This window comes from Apiospora hydei (genome assembly GCF_038363865.1).
Source record: "Apiospora hydei strain CBS 114990 chromosome Unknown utg000004l_segment0_segment0, whole genome shotgun sequence".
NCBI lineage: Eukaryota > Fungi > Ascomycota > Sordariomycetes > Amphisphaeriales > Apiosporaceae > Apiospora > Apiospora hydei.
Window position 1 is genome coordinate 6832613 of NW_027117363.1, and position 22869 is coordinate 6855481.

General features: G+C 54.2%; 9 protein-coding genes across 9 annotated transcripts; 5 read left to right on the forward strand and 4 right to left on the reverse strand.

Annotated features, from left to right (window-relative positions):
• Positions 1–651: 651 nt before the first annotated feature.
• PG997_004672 (uncharacterized protein) lies at positions 652–1519 on the reverse strand (the record flags this gene model as incomplete). The annotated part of the gene is made up of 2 exons (XM_066808987.1): positions 652–1248; positions 1457–1519. 2 exons carry the CDS (start codon positions 1517–1519, stop codon positions 652–654), a joined length of 660 nt encoding a protein of 219 aa, XP_066672605.1.
• Positions 1520–2722: 1203 nt separating this feature from the next.
• PG997_004673 (uncharacterized protein) lies at positions 2723–3865 on the forward strand (the record flags this gene model as incomplete). Its single annotated transcript, XM_066808988.1, has 4 exons — positions 2723–2777; positions 2836–3029; positions 3087–3151; positions 3220–3865. 4 exons carry the CDS (start codon positions 2723–2725, stop codon positions 3863–3865), a joined length of 960 nt encoding a protein of 319 aa, XP_066672606.1.
• A 389-nt stretch (positions 3866–4254) lies between these two features.
• PG997_004674 (uncharacterized protein) lies at positions 4255–5541 on the reverse strand (the record flags this gene model as incomplete). The annotated part of the gene is made up of 2 exons (XM_066808989.1): positions 4255–5090; positions 5217–5541. The coding sequence occupies 2 exons, from the start codon at positions 5539–5541 to the stop codon at positions 4255–4257; spliced, it is 1161 nt and encodes a 386-aa protein (XP_066672607.1).
• A 963-nt stretch (positions 5542–6504) lies between these two features.
• Positions 6505–7434, reverse strand: PG997_004675 (uncharacterized protein; the record flags this gene model as incomplete). Its single annotated transcript, XM_066808990.1, has 3 exons — positions 6505–6831; positions 6909–7201; positions 7290–7434. The coding sequence occupies 3 exons, from the start codon at positions 7432–7434 to the stop codon at positions 6505–6507; spliced, it is 765 nt and encodes a 254-aa protein (XP_066672608.1).
• A 977-nt stretch (positions 7435–8411) lies between these two features.
• Positions 8412–11094, forward strand: PG997_004676 (uncharacterized protein; the record flags this gene model as incomplete). Its single annotated transcript, XM_066808991.1, has 5 exons — positions 8412–8834; positions 8904–9580; positions 9643–9658; positions 9822–10048; positions 10101–11094. 5 exons carry the CDS (start codon positions 8412–8414, stop codon positions 11092–11094), a joined length of 2337 nt encoding a protein of 778 aa, XP_066672609.1.
• A 203-nt stretch (positions 11095–11297) lies between these two features.
• Positions 11298–12581, reverse strand: PG997_004677 (Bcrrd2; the record flags this gene model as incomplete). Its single annotated transcript, XM_066808992.1, has 3 exons — positions 11298–11605; positions 11671–12160; positions 12213–12581. The coding sequence occupies 3 exons, from the start codon at positions 12579–12581 to the stop codon at positions 11298–11300; spliced, it is 1167 nt and encodes a 388-aa protein (XP_066672610.1).
• Positions 12582–13087: 506 nt separating this feature from the next.
• PG997_004678 (uncharacterized protein) lies at positions 13088–13971 on the forward strand (the record flags this gene model as incomplete). The annotated part of the gene is made up of 3 exons (XM_066808993.1): positions 13088–13283; positions 13349–13506; positions 13570–13971. 3 exons carry the CDS (start codon positions 13088–13090, stop codon positions 13969–13971), a joined length of 756 nt encoding a protein of 251 aa, XP_066672611.1.
• A 2809-nt stretch (positions 13972–16780) lies between these two features.
• Positions 16781–18608, forward strand: PG997_004679 (ATP-NAD kinase; the record flags this gene model as incomplete). Its single annotated transcript, XM_066808994.1, has 3 exons — positions 16781–17422; positions 17473–18381; positions 18459–18608. The coding sequence occupies 3 exons, from the start codon at positions 16781–16783 to the stop codon at positions 18606–18608; spliced, it is 1701 nt and encodes a 566-aa protein (XP_066672612.1).
• Positions 18609–20505: 1897 nt separating this feature from the next.
• Positions 20506–21570, forward strand: PG997_004680 (uncharacterized protein; the record flags this gene model as incomplete). Its single annotated transcript, XM_066808995.1, has 2 exons — positions 20506–20963; positions 21045–21570. 2 exons carry the CDS (start codon positions 20506–20508, stop codon positions 21568–21570), a joined length of 984 nt encoding a protein of 327 aa, XP_066672613.1.
• Positions 21571–22869: the final 1299 nt, after the last annotated feature.

Consider the following 22869-nt stretch of genomic DNA (forward strand, 5'->3'; position numbering starts at 1 on the left):
GGACCCAAGCTAGTCGATAAGGTACGATGCCAGGGACCTCGGAAAGTCTCCACTCTATCCGAGGAGATGATAGTCAGCTATAGAATTGGTTCTAGAATTGCCATGCACTGGTGCTATAATACTTCTTCATTTTGATTATATATGCATTTCATGAGATGATATGGGGCTACGCAGGTAGAGACGATGTCCAAGAGGGGGTGGCATTCAAACCCGACTAAGATTCAGTAAGATCGCTACATAGGCCCCACGTGTGCAAAACGCAAAGCATCGGTGGTATCGACACAGCAAGAGAGTCTGTTTGTAAACAGTGAATCAAGCAGAGCAGTAGTATATCTGGTCAAGCGACGATATGGGTCATCACAGCTTTTCCATTCTCTATATGAGACAAGAGGTTTTGTGGGAGTAGAGAGCCCAGCTATGAGTTACTCAAAAGTCCTTCCGCAAACATCCTAAACTCCATGAATATGTACGTGTGGCCGGTCATCTGCGCTTCGTGCGCTTCATGTTCTTGATATCATTTCCGTCTCTCCTAACATCCATCTCAGATAAAGAGTGACAGCTAAAACTCCACCGCCGTGGCCGCAGGGCCCATGCTGATTTCAAGTCAAGGGCGGATACCCAGCCCTTAGCATGCATACAGTCCGTCCTTCACTACAGCTCAATGATCAGAGCATCTCCGCCCAAGACTCTGTGAGCTCCATCACCCCAGAGCCCGAGCACCGCCATCGTGAAACCGACGCCGGCAAGGGCGGTCTGCATGATCTGGTTCTTGACGAACAGCTCAACCTCGCTGCGCACCTCCTCGCCGTTGGTATCCTCGTCCAGCTCCTCACCGCTCGTGCTCATGGCGCCCTCGTCGCTGTGGGAGTCGCCCAGCACCTCGTAGCTAGCTTCCATGCGGCGCGCGGCCTGCTTCTCCTTGCGGGCGGTGGCGGCGGCGGCTCTGCGTCTCCGCGCGGCGCGGGAGGAGGCATCGGAAGCGTCGGTTCCAAAGATGGACGGGGTGACGAAGTCGGTGAGCTTGGTGCCCAGCACGAAGAGGGAGGTGTAGAGCAGGTACGGGTGGCGGTACCCGCGCGGCGACAGCGTGAAGGCGAGGAGGAAGGCAGAGCCGGCCACGCCGGTCAGAGCATTGAGATGGAAGGTCGCAGATTTGCTGACGCCGCCGAAGGCCTTGGCGGCCGATGAGGCGGATGGGAGGTCGAGCAGGGAGGGGATGGTTAGGGTGGACAGCGTGTAGGATACGCCCTGTCAAGTCATCATATTAGAATCCATCATCTGTGATATAAGTCCCTTCTCAAACGCCATTCCACCAGCAATGACCCCGAAGAGCAATGAAACTGCTTAGGTCCGTTCTCTGTTGCGCGCCCGAACAGAGAGTCATGGCGGCGGGAGGGGCCAAGCCGAAGGTGGGGGTGATGGTTCACTGCCACGATCAAATGGTAGAGCGACTCACCGTGAGCAGGCCGAGGGAGACGGTTCCCACGAACTTGAGGACCGACACCTTAGTCGTAGCCATAGTCGACAATATCTATGCTGATGAACCGAAGCGCGGAGGTTGTTTGGGGGTTACGATGCGGCTAGATGGAAGTCGCATAATAATAAGGCAGGTAGAATAGAGTCAAGGATGGGCGGGTGGTGACGAGAGCTTTGGGCTCGGGAACGTGGGCCACCGATTTTGCTTCCAGTGGTTGCGTCACTCCAACAGCTGGCTCGCTTCTGTGAACGTCTGCACCACTCAACCTTACCTACTAACGTAGTCGCCAAATAGGCGCTGTAGACAAAGGGACCCCTCTTGGCATCGATATGCCTGTGATACCACCAAATATACCCAGTACAGCTCCAGCTGGCTGCGTACCATGTTTTGTTTGCCAATACCAGTGTATATATTGAATCGATTTGACATCATTGGGGTTTTCATGATTAATTGTACGTACGAAAACGATCCACTGCTCGTCCAAGAATCCGGGGCGAGCCAATCAATTGGCATGCATTCGGCAACGAACGCCTACACTGTCTGTACTATATTAGCTAGCCTGTCAGCTACCTATGCTGGAACGCTCTCTGGCATCCTGTAGTGCTTGTCGCGGGAGGTAGGAGGTATGTTTGCATACCCAAAGAGGCATACAAGCTCCGAATGCTCCTGGGACGTACTGACCCCTTCGTTGCGTTCAATCACAGAATGCAGGAGGTGTTATTCTCACCCTGATGAGCATCCCTTGATAGGTCCGACACCGACATTCATCGCCAGCGAGCAGCTCTCCACATGAGCAAAGGCCCGGGAATCGATATCTGAGTGTAGCGAATAGGTAATCAACCTACTGTACGGGCCTGCAGCCGAGGTTGTAGCAGCCCACAATTCTTCTCCAACCATGATCTGAGTTTGGTCACCAGTTCGCCTCGGAGATTCAGACCCTGGCCACCTGGAGAACGAACATCAATGCCGAAGATGAGATGAGATTCCAGCCCTTTTTGTATCGCTGGCCTGCTCTGCTATTGCTGGTCTTCCTTTTTTTGCATCGTCTTGCTTCCCGAACAACAACAACAACAAGGACTCATCTCGTTCTATCGTGACAGCACCAATCAGTGTCTGTCTGGGTTGTAGCAGTTCGCTTGGTTCCGAAACCCAAATAACTGCTAACGCACGGGTTCCTATCCACCACATTCCACTTTGACGACCGCCTCTCCGTCCGTTATCTACACCGTCAGCACGCAACTCAACATGCCGGTCCCAAGGTCGGAGTATCTCAGCACCGTGTGGAGGGATGGCATCTTTGGCAAGTTTAGCAACACCCCACCCGATAGGCTCGATCAGTTGCTAATGCATATTCACAGATGGCCGAGTCGTCTTCGTTACTGGAGGCGCCGGTTCGATCTGCAGTGCACAAACTAGGGCTTTGGTGCACCTGGGTGCAAATGCCTGCATCATCGGGCGCAACGTCGAGAAGACTGAGGCTGCCGCTCGGGACATTGCCACTGTTAGGAAGGGCGCAAAAGTCCTGGGCATCGGCGGTTGCGATGTTCGAGATGTGAGCCCATAATCAGAGCACCCCCTTGCAGGGGGTTCCAATGTTAATCAAATGTAGCCGGAGAACCTGAAGCAGGCCGCAGAGCGATGTGTTAAAGAGCTCGGCGCCATCGACTTTGTCATGCAAGTACCATGCACTCCAGCCCTACTTCCACCGCAAGATCGCTAACACAAGTCTTCGTGCTTTGCAGCGCCGGCGCAGCTGGCAACTTCGTCGCACCTATCTCGGCTCTGACACCTAATGGGTTCAAGACGGTGATTGATATTGATGTGATCGGCACCTACAACACAGTCAAGGCGACGATGCCATATCTCATCGAGTCTGCCACGCGGAATCGAAACCTCGAGGCCGCCGACATGTTGACGGGTGGGCGCATCATCTACATCTCGGCTAACTTCCACTACACGGGCATGCCGTTGCAAGCGCACGTATCCGCTGCCAAGGCGGCCATTGACGCCCTGATGGCTTCGGTCAGTCTCGAGTACGGGCCGTACGGTGTGACGTCCAACGTCATCGCTCCCGGCGCCATTGAAGGCACCGAGGGTATGGCACGGCTGGCGAGCAGCAAGACCAGCCAGGCGGAGAAGGCAAGCACTGTGCCCCTCGGGCGCTGGGGCACCTGCCGAGACATCTGCGACGCGACGGTGTACATCTTCTCCGATGCCGGCTCGCACGTCAACGGCGAGATCCTGGTCGTCGACGGAGGCTCGTGGCGCCTGAAGGGCGGTTACGCTGTCGGCCTGGAGGCCAACATGAAATACCCCGACTTCCTGCTCAAGGGGGAATTCTCGCCCAACTTGAAAAGTGGGAGGAAGGAGAGACAATCTAAGCTATAAGTGCATGGGGTTATGCAATCTAATGATTTTGAATACCAAGAGCTCTTCGCTCTGGGTATAGCCATGGTGTTCTCTTCATTTAATACATATTTCAAGCCCAACAGCATCTAATCAGATATATATCGAGGGCGCACTGAGTTGGGTTGGATTTGAATAAATACGATGAATTATAAGATATTTAATATGCGGTTTCATTGCGATTCTACTTACACGGGTATGGCATAGGGTATTCCGGAAATCTGTGTAGGGGTGTGCCCGGGAACAGTTGACAATCACTCACTATGTACTAGTCTTAAGTTCGTCCTATATGATCTGAAATCGGGCGAGTTGAGTCTATATCGTATAGGATTGCTTGCGTTTCCACAATCATGACCTCACACCGGCCGTCTTCAAGAACTATCAACATCTCGCAGCCTATATTTAGTGACCGAACGAGACCAGTCTCCATTGAACCACCATGGATATCCTCCATTTCCAGCCTGACTATTTCTCGTCGTGCACAAGTACGGTGCTTCCCTCGGCCTCGGGCGAGGACTTGTCGCGGCCCTCGTAGTGCTTATCGGCGTCCTGGACGACCTGCCGCCCCTAAAGTTGGACATGATGTTCTCGCCCTTGGACCGCAGCCGGTAGCTGTACCAGTGCGGCAGCGCGCGGAGCATCTGCAGGGCGGTGCCGAAGGTCGGGGTGATGATCTGGCCCGAGCGGCCGGTGAAGATCTGGGAGACGATGACGTCGGCGACGCTCTCGGGCTCGAGCGCGGGCACCAGGAAGGGCGCCTCGTTGTTGTAGCCCGTGAAGAGGGCCGTCTTGGTGTAGCCCTGGTTGACAAGCACGGTGCGGACGCGGGGCGCGCCGTACCGCGTCTTGAGCTCGGCCGCGAGGCCCTCGTGGAACGAGGCGGCCGCCGCCTTGGAGGCGCCGTAGTCGACCATGTTGGGCACCGTCAGCCACGCCGCGTAGCTCGCCACCGTCACCACCATTCCGTGGTCGCGCCGCACCATGGCTGGCAGGAACTCGTGCACGGTGTAGAAGTGCGCGAAGACGTTGACGTCAAAGGTCAGCTTCAGGTCCCGCTCCGTCGTGCCGAGGATCGTCTTGCCCCGCGCGATGCCCGCGTTGTTCACCAGGATCGTCGGGTCGCCCACGTCGGCCCGGACCTTGGCGGCCACCTCCTTGATGTCGGCCACCGAGGTCAGGTCGCACTTGTAGTAGTGGACCTCGGGTCCTGCCACCAGTTGGTCAGCTTTTTGTCAGTCGACCTTTTCGCTCTAGGTCACTTACCGGTTTCGAACGACATTGGTTGTATGTCCAACACCACGACCTTGACGCCTCGCTCGGCGAGGAGCCTCACCACATGACCACCGATCCCGCCCGCGCCTCCCGTCACCACGGCGATCTCGTTGGGCCAGTCGTACGTGTCGCTCGCGAAGTTGTTGACCACCCTCTCCGGAGAACTTGGCGCTCAGCCATTTGGCCAGGCCGACGTAGAGCAGCGTCTTGAGCCGCGAGAAGGCCAGCGGGTGCAGTATGGACAGGTCCTCGCCCCGCTTGGTGTACCGGGCGGCCAGGATGAGCGGCAGCAGGCAGGCCGGGTTCAACACGGTCTTGCCCAGGAGGCTGAAGATGGGGTCCGCCGTGAGGCCCTCGCGGGGCAGCCAGCCATTGTGAACGGGCATGTCTCTTTTTTCGTCTTTTGTCGTAGAAGAGAGGGGCAATGGTTGTTACCCAGATTGACCTTAGGGAGGTTTGTTCTTCGATTTCACAAGGTCCTGGCTGATTGGGACGTACAATCTATAGCGCTAGTCACGGTGTATGCTGGCGTGTCTTGTAGACAGAACAACAATGAGTCAAATTCGAGTCAAATTTGGCAGTATTGTATATACAAGAGAAAAGAAGCATTCAGTGCGATTTATCCAGCATGGACAGCGAAGGAGGAGCACTGCCAGGTAATTAAGTGGTTTCCATCACCCACCTACAGTCCAGCTTGGCTCTTGCTGGGGATCGTACATACGTATGTACCGAGGCATGCCCCAGATCACTAGACTTGCACAGCACTTGGTGTGCGGGGATATATTGGGGAAAGGAGACAATGCTCGGCGATCTCATTGCCATTTTGGGACCCTAGGCAAGGAGACCCCGCATGGGTTCTCGGGTGTAACAAGTCTGGCTAGGTTGGCATTGCGTGTGTCTGCTTCATCATCCTTTGTCGGTTGAATGACGAGTTGACAGAAGTAGATATCTACCTTGGGCAATTACCAGGAGGCCTTAGGACTTGGCGTGCGGCGACATCACCGCGTCTGAAGTTCTGTCCGAACTCCCGGCAATTGACCTCGACTTGGCATACGTACAAGCCAGAACAAAAAAGATAGCAAGTCGAATCTATGTACATACAAAAGAGCTTACGTAGATTGATGTAATACCGGTCCAATAGCCAATCACATACCTACTTCTACTTAGACCACTTGTCTTGTAAACACCCCCACCACTAGGTTAGTGTGGTCGTACATCTGCCGGCCCCATGGAGGGAGGCTTGATTTCTTAGGTACAGTTAGACCGAATTTAGCATTATAGTATTCTGTGTATATGCCTAAACCTTACTCAAGTATATATAAGAGACCTGCAGCCGGCCATGGGTATCATCAAGTAAACACCACGAATAATAAACAAGTAGCAGCAAGCCAGCTTGCTGTCCTGCTCCAACTTGGCGAGCCTAGACCGCCACCGAGGCCATTCTGCCCAGTCACCCCTGTCTGTTCAATCTGCGTCGCATCACCCGGCGCAAACAAGACGCCGACTTTGTTGGCCGATGTGGCATCGATCTCTTCAGGCGTGAGCAGCGGGTTGTTGACCGAGTCACACGGTGGGTTAAGGCCGGTGAAGTCGATCTTGTTCGTGACCGAAATCGGCACATCGAATATGGTGTAGTGCTCTTGCCCATTCAACCGGAAGTTTTGTCGAATGGATATCTGTTTGTTTTTACACGCGTTATAGTCAGTGTCTTGGAAAATGTTGTTGTCGTCAGCCACTGGCCAAGAAGACTTACGTTGTAGGCCCCGCGATCGCTATCCGCCGACCCAGGCTGGCCGTCGCCGACCAGACACTCCGGCCAATGCCACTTGACGTGCTTCACAGTGCTGCCGGGCTCCGACATCATGATGTCCCCGAGCGTCGAGCCCCCGCTCGTCGCTGTGCCGTTCGTGATGGTGAAGTTCCGCCCGGTGTCATAGCTGTACATGAATATGCTAATATTATGGATCTGGCTGGGGCTGTCGGCGCCGTAGGGCGGCAACATGAGCTTGCCATTGGCGGAGACGTCGAGTGCTACCTCGATGGTATCTACATGGGCGGGTGTTATTATTAGCATGTCGCGATCATCCGGAGCTCCAACCCCGGGTACTACCCGGATTGTCTGGGACGAACTTACCACCGCCGAGCGGCGTCCCTGGCTGTGGCGCATCTAGGATGGCGAAGCCAGGAGTGAAGATTTGGCCATTGGAAACAGTAAAGCTGAGGGCCAGGGATTGCGGTGCCAAGAGCAAAAGCGACAAGAACAGCGGATGGATCTTCATTGAGTCGGATTTGTATGAGAATATGCTACCAGCAGCGTATTACAATATATATACAAGTAAGTATAGACAATTCATAACAACTCTAAAAAGTTTATCACGAAGGTTGAAGAAACGAAAACGAAACCCGGTCAGGCGGAAAGTATCAAACCCGCCTCACTGGGGAGCATTTGCTTCAAGCATATAACGAGCCATGGAAAAGCGGCACACTGTCATCAAACTCGTTTATTCTGCTTCCCGGGTCCTGCTGGTCTTCATGCGCCAAACCCTCGGGTACGTAGGGGCCGGGCGTTCGCCTGGAGCTCAAGGGGCGCTGTCGGTATCAGATTTGTCCATCTCAAAAGCCATAGCTTCTCATGAAAGGGCAGATGAAGAACAGCCATCCGTAGGCGGGATAATTCAGATCGAAAGGCATGAAGTTTTCCCGGATATTTGATTCTCTGGGGCATACCACCATCCGATCTTTAATTGACAGTGGTTCATCTGCAGCTTAAAGTGAGTGTCCTCGTCTGATCGAGTGGAATGGCCATGAGATTCCGCTGGAGTTTCAGGTTTGAACGGGGCGCAATAGAAGTAGGTACCTACGTACCAAATACTAAAGGGCCTCAGGTAGCGTACCTCAATTCCGCAGCGGGGGCGCACACCACGACGGAAGAAGCCGACATCGGGAAATCTCAACAATGGGCCGAGGAACGACGATGCTGACCGTTGCGATTTACGAGACATCAACCAATTGATACTGGCATTGCCGGCATTAATAGCGATAAGCACGCCGCATCCCGACCTGCGCCTCTGCAGTCCTTCATGATACCTTGGAAACAAGCCGGCAAAACCAACGGCGCCGTTAGACGTTGAACCCCCAGCGACATAATTACCAGCGATTTCGTAGCAAGTGATGATCGGCCACTGAAACCACTTAACCTCATCATCTACATTAGGCCGTTCTTTTATAATCCAGCAAATAAACCAAGCAAATCAACATGAGGCGTGTTTGGAATTGTGCTGGGCAGTGCACCCGCCTGCGCCAGTCCGTCAGGCCAACCTCAATTGCCAACAGGTTGAGACCTGTCCAGACCTCTTCGTCTTTCTCAACGTCGGCCTCGTACCGCCGTTCAGGTCAGCTCGGTGGCCTCCAGAGACTATTGAAGGTCTCCGAAGAGGTGACGGATGCTCTGGCAACAAACAAGCCAGTAGTGGCCCTAGAGTCAACCATCTACACCCACGGCGCCCTGGGCAGCCTTGGCCTGGAAGACGTCGTGCGGCAAAATGGAGCTGTGCCTGCTGTTGTGGGAATCCTCGAAGGAGTGCCGACAGTGGGCTTGACGCCTGCCGAGGTGGCTCACATTGTCGAGCACTCGCCCAGGAAGGTATCGCGTAGGGATATCGCATATCTTGTTGGCATGGTGAGTCAATTCCGTTACAGTACCTCCACACGAGAGGAAATCCCCGACTCATACCACATCCTGCAATAGGGCATGACGGGGAAAAGGATTAATGGTGGCACAACGATTGCTGGCACCACGGTTCTGGCACGACTGGCGGGTATTCGAGTTTTTGGCACCGGGGGCTTAGGTGGTGTTCATCGTGGCGGGGAGAACACGATGGACGTGTCAGCAGATCTGACAGAACTGGGACGCACTCGTATGGCCGTCATCAGCAGCGGCTGCAAAGGCTTCCTTGACATTCCCAAGACACTCGAGTACTTGGAGACCCAGGGTGTGCTCGTGTCGACCTTTGCCGACGGCCGAAAAGGCGACGTCGACTTCCCGGCCTTCTGGGCCCGTGACAGCGGCACCAAGAGCCCCTTCGTGGTCCAGACGGAAGAGGAAGCAGCGGCTATGATACTGGCACAGGAGAGCTTGGGCCTCGAATCCGGTATCTTGTTCGCCAACCCCATTCCCGAGGAATCTTCCATCCCCAGGCAAGAGATGGATGCTGTCATTGAGCAGGCTGTTGCGGAATCGCTAAGCCAGGGTGCTCAGGGCAGTTTGAACACGCCTTTCATTCTGGGCAGGATTCGGGACCTTACCGAAGGCCGAAGTGTGCCGGCAAATGTAGCTCTCGTGACAGCCAACGTGGCACGCGCTGCAAAGATTGCTCTTGCGATTACGAGATTTATCTCGGGAGACCTCGAGATCCCGACTAGAAAGTGAGCACTGAGGTTACTGCAGGCTTGGATTAGATCCTGACAGTGGTAAAACATAGGGAAAGCCCGGTGTCAAGGCAGGTACACATCCCAGTTAGTGGTATATCGACAGAAAAGCCAGTCATAGTGAAAGAAAAGGTATGATTCTAAATTGTTGACTATCACTTGTGTCTGAGCATAGCCCATGACGGCCTACGGCCAACCCCTGATATGACGTCTGGGCACCGGCTGATCGTATTCGTAGGCCAACAAGGAAGCCCATGTCATCGTTGCGGGCTCAGTTGCTGTAGACCTAAGCTGTAACTACGCAGGACCAGATGCCACCACGAACGCATCGCCTCATCTTCATACCTCAAACCCAGCCCAAATAAGCCAGTCGATAGGCGGAGTGGGACGTAACGTGGCCCTCGCTGCCCACAGAGTGAGTGGCAGCATGGGTGTTCGTCTTTGCAGCATGGTTGGTAACGATGTGTGAGTTCACGCATATTATCCGAGGAGACAACCCGCCGCTGACCATCCATAGCGCAGGAACGACTGTCCTGAACTCACTTGAGCCTGCCGGTATGGATACATCATGCATCCGTCGCCTGGAGGGAGCCGCAGGCCGGACCGCGCAGTACGTGGCGGTCAACGATGCCAACAAGAGCCTTGTCATGGCCATGGCCGACATGGACATCTTCACAGCAAACTCGGACCCTGCGCACTGGGCCTCGGTCGTGACGGCGTCCAAGCCAAAATGGCTCGTCGTCGACGCCAACTGGTCCGAGTCCGACATCCGGTCCTGGATCAAAACCGGCAAGCAGAACCGCGCCTCCATCGCCTTCGAGCCCGTCTCCAACGCCAAGTCGGCGCGCCTCTTCGGCCCCATCCGCGGCCACCACGAGCCCCTCGGCGTCTTCCCGGCCCCGAGCGTCGACCTCGCGACGCCCAACCGGCACGAGCTGGCCGCGATGCACGCCGCCGCCGCCGCGCAGCACGAGTACCTGGCCGACCCGCGCTGGTTCGACGTCGTCGACGCCTTCGCCATGTTCGGCGGCAGCGGCATCCGCGAGCGCTTCGTCCGCCTGACCTCCAAGGCCCTGGCCGACGCGGGCGTGCCCCAGCAGGCCGTCCAGCTCCTGCCCTACGTCCCGACCCTCGTCGCCAAGCTCGGCGACCAGGGCGCCCTCCTCGTCGAGATCCTGGGCCGCGACGACCCGCGCCTGCGCGACGCCGCCCACGAGCCCTTCATCCTGACCCGCGCCGCCGTCGACCATCCCAGCATCGGCGGCGTCTACATGCGGCTGTTCCCGGTCGCGCAGGAGGTCGCGGACGTCGTCTCGGTCAACGGCGTCGGAGATACTTTCCTCGGCGTGCTGGTCGCGGGCCTGGCCCGTGGCGGCAGGACGGTGGATCTTATCGATGTCGCGCAGAAGGCTGCGGTGCTCACGTTGCGGAGCTCCGAGTCGGTCAGCGAAGATCTGGGCACGCTGGAGAACGAACTTGTTGCCGCCGCTGCCGCGTCTCGGAAACAGTAATAGATAGATCCCGTATTGTTCCGAATCAATGTAACATACCTGCTTCACGAGTCAGACTATTAGTTCTAGCTGTGAGAGCGTTTTGTGAGCGAAATGCTTTCCCCGACATATACATGACACCGTTTCGTAGCGTTGTACATTGGCATAGATCATAGCTGAAGGATCTTGGAGTAGCAGATTGTATTCATATTATGACCTTTCTTTTAGTCAAAGGGGATTCTGCGCAAGCTTTCGCCTCCGTTCCTTTTCCTCATTTCCTGAGCCGCAGCGAGACTGCTGGGTACCTTGATACCACAGCAATCTCCCCAGCTGTTGAGCTGATGCAAATGCTTAACGCCCTCATGCTCCACCATGACCGCGCCACCCTCGGTCTCTTCCTCCTCGGGCGATACGCCAGCTTCCGCCTCAGTGCTCATGCCGTCCACAGCAGGTACAAGTGAGCCGAACAGGAAATGCTGCATCACGGGCAACTTGGCCAACACCTCTGCCACAAACATCTTGCGCATGCCTCCTCAATTTTGTTCCAGTTCTTCGCCGATGATATGTCGTCCAGCATAGGACTATGCCATCGAAGACCTTTCACAGTTTTGGTGCTGTTCACAAAGTCCACTTGGCCAAGGTACATGAAATCATGGCCGAACTCCTCTATGGTAAGCTCCTGATGGATAGCGAGCGGCGTGATGAAGGGGTGATGCAGAAGCTGACTGGAGCCAAACAAGAAGGGCAAGAACTGGTAGTCGTCCAGGCCCCATACACCATGTGAGCCCGCAGGCTCCAGATAGTAGGTTGACTGGACGGTGCGCATCACGGTCAGATACCGCGTAAAAACCTTCAGCACCAAAGCCTTGAAGTCGCTCTGCTTGACCAACTGCAGCTGGTAGAGACAGAGGAGCCAGATCATGAAGTTGAGCTCGTGGCCCGAGCCATAATCTATGCGGGAACGGTTGCCAAAGGACTGGAGGAGGTAGGTCTCGACCTCGGCGACGGCCTCGGGCGATGCGACACCAAGCCTCTGATGCCACGCGGCGCTGGCCGCCTTGGTCTTGTCAAGGAAGGTGCGGAAGAGCTTGTTGCCGAAGCGCGAGCCGCCCGAGTCATCCGGGGGGCGTGGCGAGCACGAGCGCCGCGGCCTCGTCAAGGATGGCGAGGATGGACGTGAGTGCGGGACTCAGGTCCTCATCCTTGACGGCGGAGATGGGCACGTCGACCACGGCGTCGGATAGGCCAAAGACGAAGGCGAGGATGAGGTTGTGGGTGGGTGACGAAAGGAACAGCTCATGGTCTTTGCGGGACAAGATCCTCCTGGAGGGGACCTGGAACGACAGTGTTGACGGCTCCGGCGGCGGCGGGAGGGCCGGCGTCTCTGGAGTGGGAACCGGAGCAGAAGGTGCAGGCCGGCGACGTCTAGGCTCCAGTTTGGGAAGCCGGTCTTTAAGGTTGGGGATTGTAGAGGGTGGTGGAACGCCTGTCGGCTGTTCTGTAGCCATGGTTGCAGCTGGACGTTGTTCCTTGTTACTATGGGCAAGTGTTGCTGGATTTCAAGTGTGGTTATAGTGGGTTATGAATTACTCAAGTGATTTGGATGAGTGACTGTGTATGTTGATATCGGATGGTTGATAGTATGGTGTACCTGGGACGGTGAAGATCAAGATACAGCAGGTTGAGTACCTGCCAACCTACCGAAAGGTGCCCCGCCACCTCCGACGCGCCACTTTCTTTCACCCCTCGTTCCTTCCTAAGGAGTACCTGATTGTCACGACTAGATCGGGAATGTTGCATAAAACACAACTCTAAATTCCGCGCTAATTGTGGGGTTGGCCGAGCTTGGGAGAAAGGTAGCTCCAACGTCAGTGGCAGAAAAAAACATTGAAAGAAAAAAAGTTCCAAAACGACCGAGTTTGGAGCCTCAGCTAGCTACCCGCACGTCACAAACAACCACCCCCGACCAACCTCAAACCCCGTTCCAGGGCGCATTTGCACAGCCTGCAGAAACATGACGACGACGACCACTTCAGGACCCGAGGCGCTTTTGTCGCATCTGCATAGCGCCGATGGCTCCGCGACGTTTTCTTATGCCGGCTACACCATCGTCGGTGCAGTAAATGGTCCTATCGAAGCACAGCGTAGAGACGAGATCCCCGAAGAGGCTGTTGTGGATGTTGTTGTTCGCCCGGCCGCTGGTGTTGGAGGTAATTGCCTTCCAGAGACGGAGCTGGCCGCCGCTTGAATGCATTTGCTCATCACTGTCTGCTAGGAACGAGAGAGCGCCATCTTGAAGGCTTGCTGCAATCGACACTTCGCCAGATCATCCTTGTCACCAACTTCCCTCGGTCGCTGATCCAAATCACCCTTCAAGTCACCGTAGCACCCGAAAACGAATACGTCAACACAAAGGTCGTCCAGGCCAACACGGTATGCTCAGACTGGTCGGTTATACGCGCGGTGGCACATACGCTAATACTCCGGGCCATACAGAACCTGCCGATTCTACCTGCTTTGATCCAGACCGCCGTCCTAACATTAATGTCGGCCGCGATCCCATTGACAGCTACTTTGGCATCCGTCGTCATCGCCGCCACCACCGAAGACGGGTCGAACAGGGAAATTATCAACCCTACGGCTCGTGAGATCGAGAAGTCTCGTTCGCTCCATGTCTTCGCATTTACTTCTCACGGCGACTTGATTCTTACTCAAAGCGAGGGCGAGTTCACCATGCAGGAGTGGGAGGACATGTTAGCGTCTGCTCAGCGGCAATGTTGCCCCAGCACTTCAGGTGACGTTAACATGGGTGACGACGCGGCAAGTGGTGCCGATCTCGGCACATTCACCCGGTCTGTAATGGAAGCCAAGATCGCGTCTGATCTTTATTGGAAGTGATGTGATGCCTGCATCGATTACAGTGTCCACAACGACATACAAACGCCAACAGCCTTGGGGTTTCAAAACCTTCTACAGCGCATGCAGAGCTCGCCTGGATGGGTCTGAATAGAGGATCTCAGGTGCATTTGGAAGAAGGTTAATGGACGATAGGGATGGAGGTTTCGTTCCAGACCCCAAACATGGGCGTGCCTTAATGTCTGGCATCTGGGATGCGCTCCGCTCCCGCTTCGCCAGATCAACGGTAGTCCGTGCATGCAATGCTGTCAACGTGTTGCCGCCGAGGATCAGTCGGGGAAGCAATCCGACTGCTCGGCGTAGGGCGTGGCCCAGCAAACGCCGTCTGGAAAGACGTTGAATGGGTCCTTATCGTAACTATCATGGGCTTTGCCGCAGGAAGCCAATGCTTGGATCGGAGGCCAAGCTGAGATCGGCCTGCCACAAGCGTACGTTTTGGTCCCCCGTTGTGGATTACGGCCGTGTTTCACCTCATGGCTTGTTGTCATTTCTGCAGGCTTATGGGGGGAACAGAGATGTAATACACAGGCTGAGGCTTCGAATAATGGAGATCTACAATGCCCATGACTTATGAATCCTACACCGCTGACTGAATTTCCTTGGCTTCAAGATGCTGTACCAGAACTGGGTAGAAAACACACTGGCAAAGCTTGCCAGGCTGGGCAAGCAATGCCCAGCTGCGAGGCCTTCAGGACAAGGCGCCCTTGGTAGCTGAAGGTTCAAAGGCCACGCGCAGCCTTGTAGTTTAAATAAAAGCTTAGCTGATGCCAAGTTGGCGAAAGGCGAGCAGGTATTGGCCGTCTTGGAGTGAAAATTTTGTTGAGTTCATGTTAACCATGGCCGCCAACCGTCCAGTGTGTTCGTTCGGTAGGGCAGCAGCCTCGAGTGTTTCGCGTCGCTGAAATACAGTAGACAGGATAGCTTATGCAACGGTGAGTGGGGACGGAGAGGCTCTAGAAACCTCGTGCTGAAGATGTGAGACGAGACGCTGCACTATTTTGACCCCTAGAGCCCCCTACGGGTGGCCCCTAATAGGCTAGCAGCCCCGAGGGTCCCCTGCTTTACGCGCAAGATGAGACCAAACCAAACCGACAGTGGGCAATTATGGCTGCGGGCATGGCTAGCATGGGCCAGCGAAATTCCCACGTTGTAGGGGATTGTAACGTTAACGGGCACCAAACCCCGAACAAGCGGCATAGTCAACGAGCTTGTGCCTATCAACGTTATTCTGTCGCGACGCAAGTGGGAATTCCGTCGAGCGCCTGCAGTGGTCGAGAGATGCTTGAGCCTCTTCGCCAAACCTAGTCATTAAGTCAGGCATGCGAGACTGGCTTGACCCCACCGCTGTCACTTCTGGACACGGGTACCGGCAATGCAAACGACGGGCGAGAGCTTCAGACTGCAGGCCCGTCGATGGCATTGTACCGCAGAAACTCTGATATGGGTTTGGCTCCGACATCTGCTACTGCCGTGGCAAACAAGACCAGCGCGCCCGCGTCCCACCCGAGTCAGATGCGTGCCAGATAAAGATATCCGGCTTGTCGTCCCATTCTCGGGCTTTCTCTTCCTTTGGTTCTTCAGTCTTCGTCTCGTAGACCCAACGTCTTCAACCTCCCCTCCCCCTCCGCGCTTGCGCAAACAGCAACATCAGAGCTCTGGTAGTTCTTGCAATCAGCCAGTGTCTTCTGCCTTTGTCCTCGTTCTTCGTTGCGTACAAATACACCTTGAGTTGCTCATACTCAGTCGCCCTTCAAGCACTTTCTTTGTGTGTGAGCATCCTCGCTTCGTCGAAGTGCAAAAACACTGTCCATCTTTGCTCTGGGAGCTTTTACTTCTAATACATACTTCCTTTTTCTTCTCCTTGGATCTTGTTGGATACACGTCCTACTACTACCACCACTGCCAGCCAGTTCGACAACTCGCCATCTGCATCCAAGCTTTTTTGTTCCTCGGACTCTTCGACTTGTCGACTGTTTGCGGCCCCTGTTTCAACTCGCGTTACGACCTAGACACCAACTAAAGATAATTGTCCGTTAAAGAGATCCAATTTGTCAGCTTGCTTTCGGCATCAGCATTCAGCATCGTTATCGAAGATACCCAATCGGTGTTTCGCCCAACCTCAGTTTGTCGGCAATCGCTTCTATTCTTTTTTTAAGCGAGCCAATTTCAAGATTCCAACGGAAGCATCGATATCACAACTTCTAGCGCGGTCTAGATTGTTGCGGAATATAGCCAGTCAGGTGAGTTACTTTGGTCCCCTTGGCAGCCATACATACTTCTTACGGGGTATATTATGTACCTAGCCCTGTCCCCTCGCTCCACTCGGCCCAAGACAAATACCGATGACGGGTTGGCTAACGTGAGCTTCGTCTGATCCAGATTATTTGTCACATCAGAGAGGAGAGTCTGCGACTTCCCGAATCACCGAACAGTGGTGTAACGTGAACCAGAGACAGTCTCTCGGGTCGGTCTCGCGTCATCCCCCAGGATTTCCCAGAGGAAGATCTTCAACGGCAGAAGCTTATTGCTGCAACTTGTGCATTGTGCATAGCCTACCCACGGTGTTAGGACCGATCGTTACTTGCCCGAAGTAATCCCCGATCGTTGTTGGACAGTCGGTGAAACCGGTGCTGCCGCAATCCCTGTTTGTGCAAGCTTAGTCCTGTTGCCCTGAACTCTGCCGAGCAAATCCATTTGCTCACGCACAAGGCACCGAATCCCTGTCCCCTGCGCCTCCCTGTACACCCTGTTCTGTACGCCCAGCGGTGCTCGGAGTACCCTTTCGGACAAAATGGCGGGTTTAGTTACTTCTCCCACTGCGCTCCATCCAGCCCTCAGTAATCCGTCCGACGGTGGGGTTATGTCCGTCCCCGAGGCGTCCAATAAGTCATCATCCATTCCTGACGGGACTCGTGGATCACCCGATGCTCTGGCGGACCGCCCTACTTTACCTCCACCTTCTTCCTCGACTTCTTCCTTTTTCGAGTCTGCACAACACTCCGGCAATGACCAGCAGAGCGATGCGTTCCCGTCTGAATCATCTGTTGCAGGCTTGACGGGTCCTCACTCGTCCAAGAGCTCCCACTTCTCTCCTCGCATGTACGGCCACCACAAGAACACTCGCTCAGTGGAGTCTGTCCCGCGACAGACCATTATGAAAGCATTGGCCTCGGTGGCGCGCAACAACAAGCCCGAGGCGCTATCGCTCACCGGCATGCTTTCCGCACACTCCGGCCCCGAGGCGCGACCCTCGTCCTCGTCGTCGCAACGGCTTTCGGAGGCTTTGAATGAACTGGCCAGCCGCAACACCCCCCCGCCACCGCACTTCCTTCCATCCAGTCGCCCTGCTTCTACCATCAACGGTTTGACGACAATGTGGATATCGACAAGGTCTTGGAGGAGATCAAGAATGACGACTGGATGTCGCATTCTCGTCTCGTCCAGACGGCCACCGGAGTACGAGAGGTCTCGAAACAGCTTCAGCGCCGGCCCATCCGGCGGGCTGTCCGCAATGTCATGATCGTCACCAAAGCTCGTGACAATGAGCTTGTCTATCTGACTAGAGAGTTGGCCATGTGGCTGCTCCGCACTCCGCGCTACGGCTCCGATGTGGGTGTCAACGTTTACGTGGACGCCAAACTCCGAACGTCGAAACGTTTCGGGGCTACCAGTCTAATTGAGGATGACCCTCGGTTTGAAACAATGTTGCGATACTGGTCGCCCGATTTGTGCTGGAGTCAGCCCGAGAAGTTTGATCTGGTGCTTACTCTTGGCGGTGACGGCACTGTTCTTTTCACTTCGTGGCTGTTCCAGCGCGTCGTGCCACCTGTCCTGTCTTTCAGTCTCGGCAGTCTGGGCTTCTTGACCAGCTTCGAGTTTGAGAAGTACAAGCAACACCTGAACCGCATCATGGGCGAAGAGGGCATGCGTGTCAACCTGCGCATGCGGTTTACATGCACGGTCTATCGCCATGGTGCGAATGGTGCCGAAGCCGAGGAAGGCGAACAATTTGAGGTTCTCAACGAGCTCGTCATTGACCGCGGCCCATCGCCTTATGTCTCCAACCTGGAGCTGTATGGCGATAACGAGCTCTTGACCATTGTGCAGGCCGACGGCTGTATTTTCTCCACGCCCACTGGTTCGACGGCTTATTCGCTCTCGGCTGGGGGCTCGCTGGTCCACCCGGACATCCCCGCCATTCTCCTCACGCCCATCTGCCCGCATACACTGTCGTTCCGGCCCATGGTCCTGAGCGATACCCTGCTACTCCGGGTATCCGTCCCACGCAACTCGCGTGCCACCGCCTATTGTGCCTTTGATGGCAAGGGCCGTGTAGAGCTGAAGCAGGGCGACTATGTCACAATCAGCGCATCGCAATACCCGCTGCCTACGGTGATGCGAACAGATACGGAGTGGTTCGATAGCGTGTCCCGCACGCTGCAGTGGAACACACTCGCGCTGCGACCCAGAAAGGGTTCGAAACCAAGGACGGCGAGGAGATGACCAAAGAAGAAGAGCCCGAGTGGGACATTGACACCGACTCCGCCTGCTACGCCAGCGAGGATGGCAGCACCAGCGCCAGTCCCCTGCGGCGCCAGATGTCTCTCCTGGGCATGTAAGAAGCTCCAGGCTACGATGAATCGCCCAATTAGAGTATAGAACGATAGAGAGTCCCGTTTATTGGGGACGGTGCTGGGCACGAACATGTCCAGCGCCGTCGTCTACGGGCAGGATACGAATGAACATCTCTCGCGAGTTGTTGGACTACAGCAAGTATACACGGGGTCTTTTGCTAAGACAGTCGGTGGGCCATGTTTGGTCACCTGAGGCTGAACCCTGAACACTCGGGCACTCTGTTGACGCCCATGATGCAAAAGTCGAGATGGCTCGAACTTGCAGCGAAATTAGCGGTTAGACTACACAGATACCTACATATACTAGGTAGTAGATGAGAAATCAATAAGTCCACGAGTGCCGTCGATCCGTCCTATCTCTCCCAGAGGTAAAACGGCCGAAGATTCGAGCGATATCTCTGTGACGTGATTAATCAGTGCAGTGATCGAGACTGCATGCATGCATGCAATTAGGAAAAAAAATCAGCCATCCATCCATGGTTAAGCGGCACTGACATGGCGGTGACTCGGAGGAACTGGATGGCGGTTCAGCAAGTGGCCTCCCGAAGTTCCCTTTAATTGCCCCACTGAAGTTGGAGGGGGCCAGGCGATGCCATTTGCTGCTGCAACCTGCAGTGCTTCTCCGGTGTCTGAAACGCCAAGTGGGTTGACAACTCTCACGGCAAGGGGCCATGTGTGTTATGTGTCTGGGTGCCGTCCACCGAGCGAGCCGAGGGAAAAAGGACTGAATTGCGACTGAGAGTGCACACTGGGCGCGCAGGTGCAATGTTTTCCGTCCGACCTACCTAGGTTAATAAGTAAGGAGCATCTCGTGTCGTTGGCCGAGCTATGACATAAGTTGAGCCTCAGTGTCGCAGTTTAGATATCGGTTAGTGAGGTCCAAATCTTACCTAATTAAAGCGAAGAGCGGCGGGCATGGTGTTTGGTGGGGTCGGATGGCGGCCTAGCGAGAGCTTTAGCGGATCTAGCGCAAGGGAATCAGCAGCTGATACCAGAAGGCTCCCAGGAGACTCCCAGGAGACTCCATGTGTCGCCAGGGCCGCCAGGGCCGCCCGAGGGGCGTTGCAATAATTGGACGGCCATTCGACACTTGATTGGAGGGTCCTCCGGCCATTCGTGCTTTCGCTGGGGGGGCCGCGGTGATGGAGCTGGTGGCAGGCAGAGGCAGAGGCACGGAAAGACGGCCGAGCGAACGTCGATTGACCGCACCTGGCCCGCACTAGACGAGCAGAATTGGCTGATGATTGGGGCCTAACAGGGCCTTTGGGGGCTTTGGGGGGGCCTTGGATCCTTTTGGGGCCTTTTGAGCCTTTTGCGAAAGAGAGAAAAAAAGGGAAAAAAAGCGAATGGTCAGGTCCCCGTCTGGTCCCGTCTGGGTGCCAAGAGCACGAAAAGGCGACAATCTCGGATGTGAGAAGGAGGAGACGGAGACTGACCAGACCGGACCAGACCAAACCAAACCAAACCAAACCAAACCAAACCAGACCAGACACTTCTTGCTCGTGCTTTCGCTTCTCACCTCGCCTTCGCCAACCCAACCCAAGCCCTTAATATAATATTCTCCTCATCATACCTGATTCTTCTTCCGCAGCGGCAATTGCATTGCATTCTTCATGTCTATGTCTCGGGCGCCAGGCACGACTAATCCCACGACCCTGCTCGGCTTATAGCTGCTGCCCTATTAGTGCTACATCTTATTGCTTATTACATACCGACCTACCACCTACATATACCTACAGCCAGCCCCCCCTCAGCTGCTGTCTTCCCTCCCGATATTGTCTGCAGCACAGCAGGCAAGCCACCCTCGGTTTTGATTCGCTGTCTGCCGGGTAAAGCTCTTGGAGAGCGCGCACTCCTCTCACAAGCCACCCTACCCGGCAAAATGCTTTCAATTTCGGACGCGGCGGCGCTATTCCTGCCCTTGCTGGTGCTGCTCTCGATAGCGCCATCCCTCGCTTCGGCCTTCAGCCTCAACGTCGCCGGCCCCGACTGGGCCTTTATCGCCGACAACCAACACCTCAAGGCCTCGACCTCGGAACCATGTCGCCAGGCCTACAGCGCCCCGATCGCCTGCCCCGACACCCTCCTCGGCATCGTCGCATCCATGCGCCCGGGCTTCAAGCCCACCACCAAGGACTATGAGGCCATGTGCACCACCACCTGCAAGGACGCGCTGGAGAAGTACGTCGCCGGCGTGCGCGCCGCCTGCCAGTTGGACGCGGGCGACGCCGCCCAGCTCTTGACCAAGGCGACCAAGCCCTACGAGTACGAGGACTTGCCGGTGGGCATCGTGGGTCAGATCTTCCAATACCACCTGGCGCAGAGCTGTCGGACGGACGGGTATGTTTCTCATTTCTTTTCCCCTTCCTAGTATATGGCGCATACCAAGGGAACTACTTACTTACACGCTCACGCATATAGACGCGGCAGCTTCTGCGAATTCTCGACCGAACACGCCGAGGTTGACGACGACTTTGAATGCGACGACATCTGCTCGTCCACTTACTTCCAGAACGCGCACGACTATCCCGGCGCGCGCTACGAATTTAATTACTACTCGCTCGTGAACGAGTCGCAATGGTGGGAGGACCAGTACCTGTCCGGATACGACCGCCTCATCGCGTGCGGCAAGGTGAGGGCGCCGTCGGCCCCGACGGGCTCCTCGTTGGCGCCTGGTTCGTCGGCGACCGCGACCGCGACAATGTCGGGCGGTTCCCCCTCGACGTCCAATATCGACCCCTTATCTGCGGCCCAGACAACGGCGTCGAGCGCCACGGGCATGGATAAGGCGAGCGCCGAGACGCTTAGCGCAGTGGCCGCCTCCGCCACCGCCGCTGTCCCATTCGCATCAGCGGCTACTACCGACCTCGGAAGCCTGAACACCCTGCTGGTGTTGGCCTCTGCGGCCGGTGCTATCTTACTAAACAAGTTCATGATGGACTTATAGTAGTAAATAATTCCTTAATAAAAGAAAGAAAGAAAAACAGAATATAATTATAAATAAATATAACGTGGTTTACTACTACGCGACGTATATCACTTGGCGACGCACTTTTTTCACTTCTCGACCTTTTTATATTAATTAATTCAGCTATAACGCTTAAAATTAATTAAAACTACTCGTTATCCGATTCCTCGCTTAATTTTATATCCTTTTCGCATGTTCGCGTATTGTGACCTGTTTCGCCGCAAACACTACAGCGTTTTTTACCGGTCGCCCTCCGCTTTGACGAACCCCTATTTTTACTTTTATCGGGCGCTAAACGTTTCCCTTTTACTTTCTCGTCCTATAGCTGCTAAGATTCCTTAATAGTAAGGGCTCTTCTAAGTTAGATTCGCGACTTTTTAGCTCTCCGGCGCTTAAAAAGTGTTAAATTAACCTCTTTTAACATATATATTTTATCGCGTATAAGGGTTATTTTATAGGCTATTTTAATTATACTCTTCGTTATTTAATTTACCGTATTTAAAATCGGCGTCGAAAAGCTTTTTTTAATAAGTAGACACCCTTTTTTAATATAAATAAAGTGCTTAGTTATTTATTAAAAGTTAAACAGCGTTTAAAGGTTATAAGTATTAGCCGTCCCCGAACGAGATAAATTAAGTGTAAGCGTTTAAAGACGTATATTTAACTTATTAATTACCTCGTCGAGATTATAAAGGATTAAATTAAAAGCGTTAAATCCGGATTTAATGTTATTTTCCGTAAAAATAGCGAAATACGCGGCTTTAAAGGCGATAAAAAACTCGAGCTTTATAATGTAATTTATCGAGGCCTTAATAAACAGCTCGATTTTTTTAAATAAGCACGCTTTAAAGCTAAATAAAGTGTTATATCGAGTAGTTAAAATAGATGAAATAAATAAAAAGGTATACCGAGTATAATAATATTATTATTTTAATAATATACTTTAAATTCGGCCGAAATATAGCTTTTATAGCTATCGATAATTAAGAAACGGTGGAAACTTTTCGTTTACGCTTTAATGTATTTATTAAAATACTTAATTTAATTTAAACCTATCTCGTTATTAATTTAACTATTAAAAGTCGGCTTAATTACTTAGTCGCTTAGTAAATCGGTTTTACGAAACTAGTTCGCGAGGTAATATTAACCTTAAACGATTAAAAACGGCGGAATATACTAGCCCTGCGAATTAATGTATTTAATCGCCGTTACTTATTCCCGATTACTAGGTTAGACCGACTTCGTTTTTCTACGCCGCTCGGCGCGTGTTACGACGAG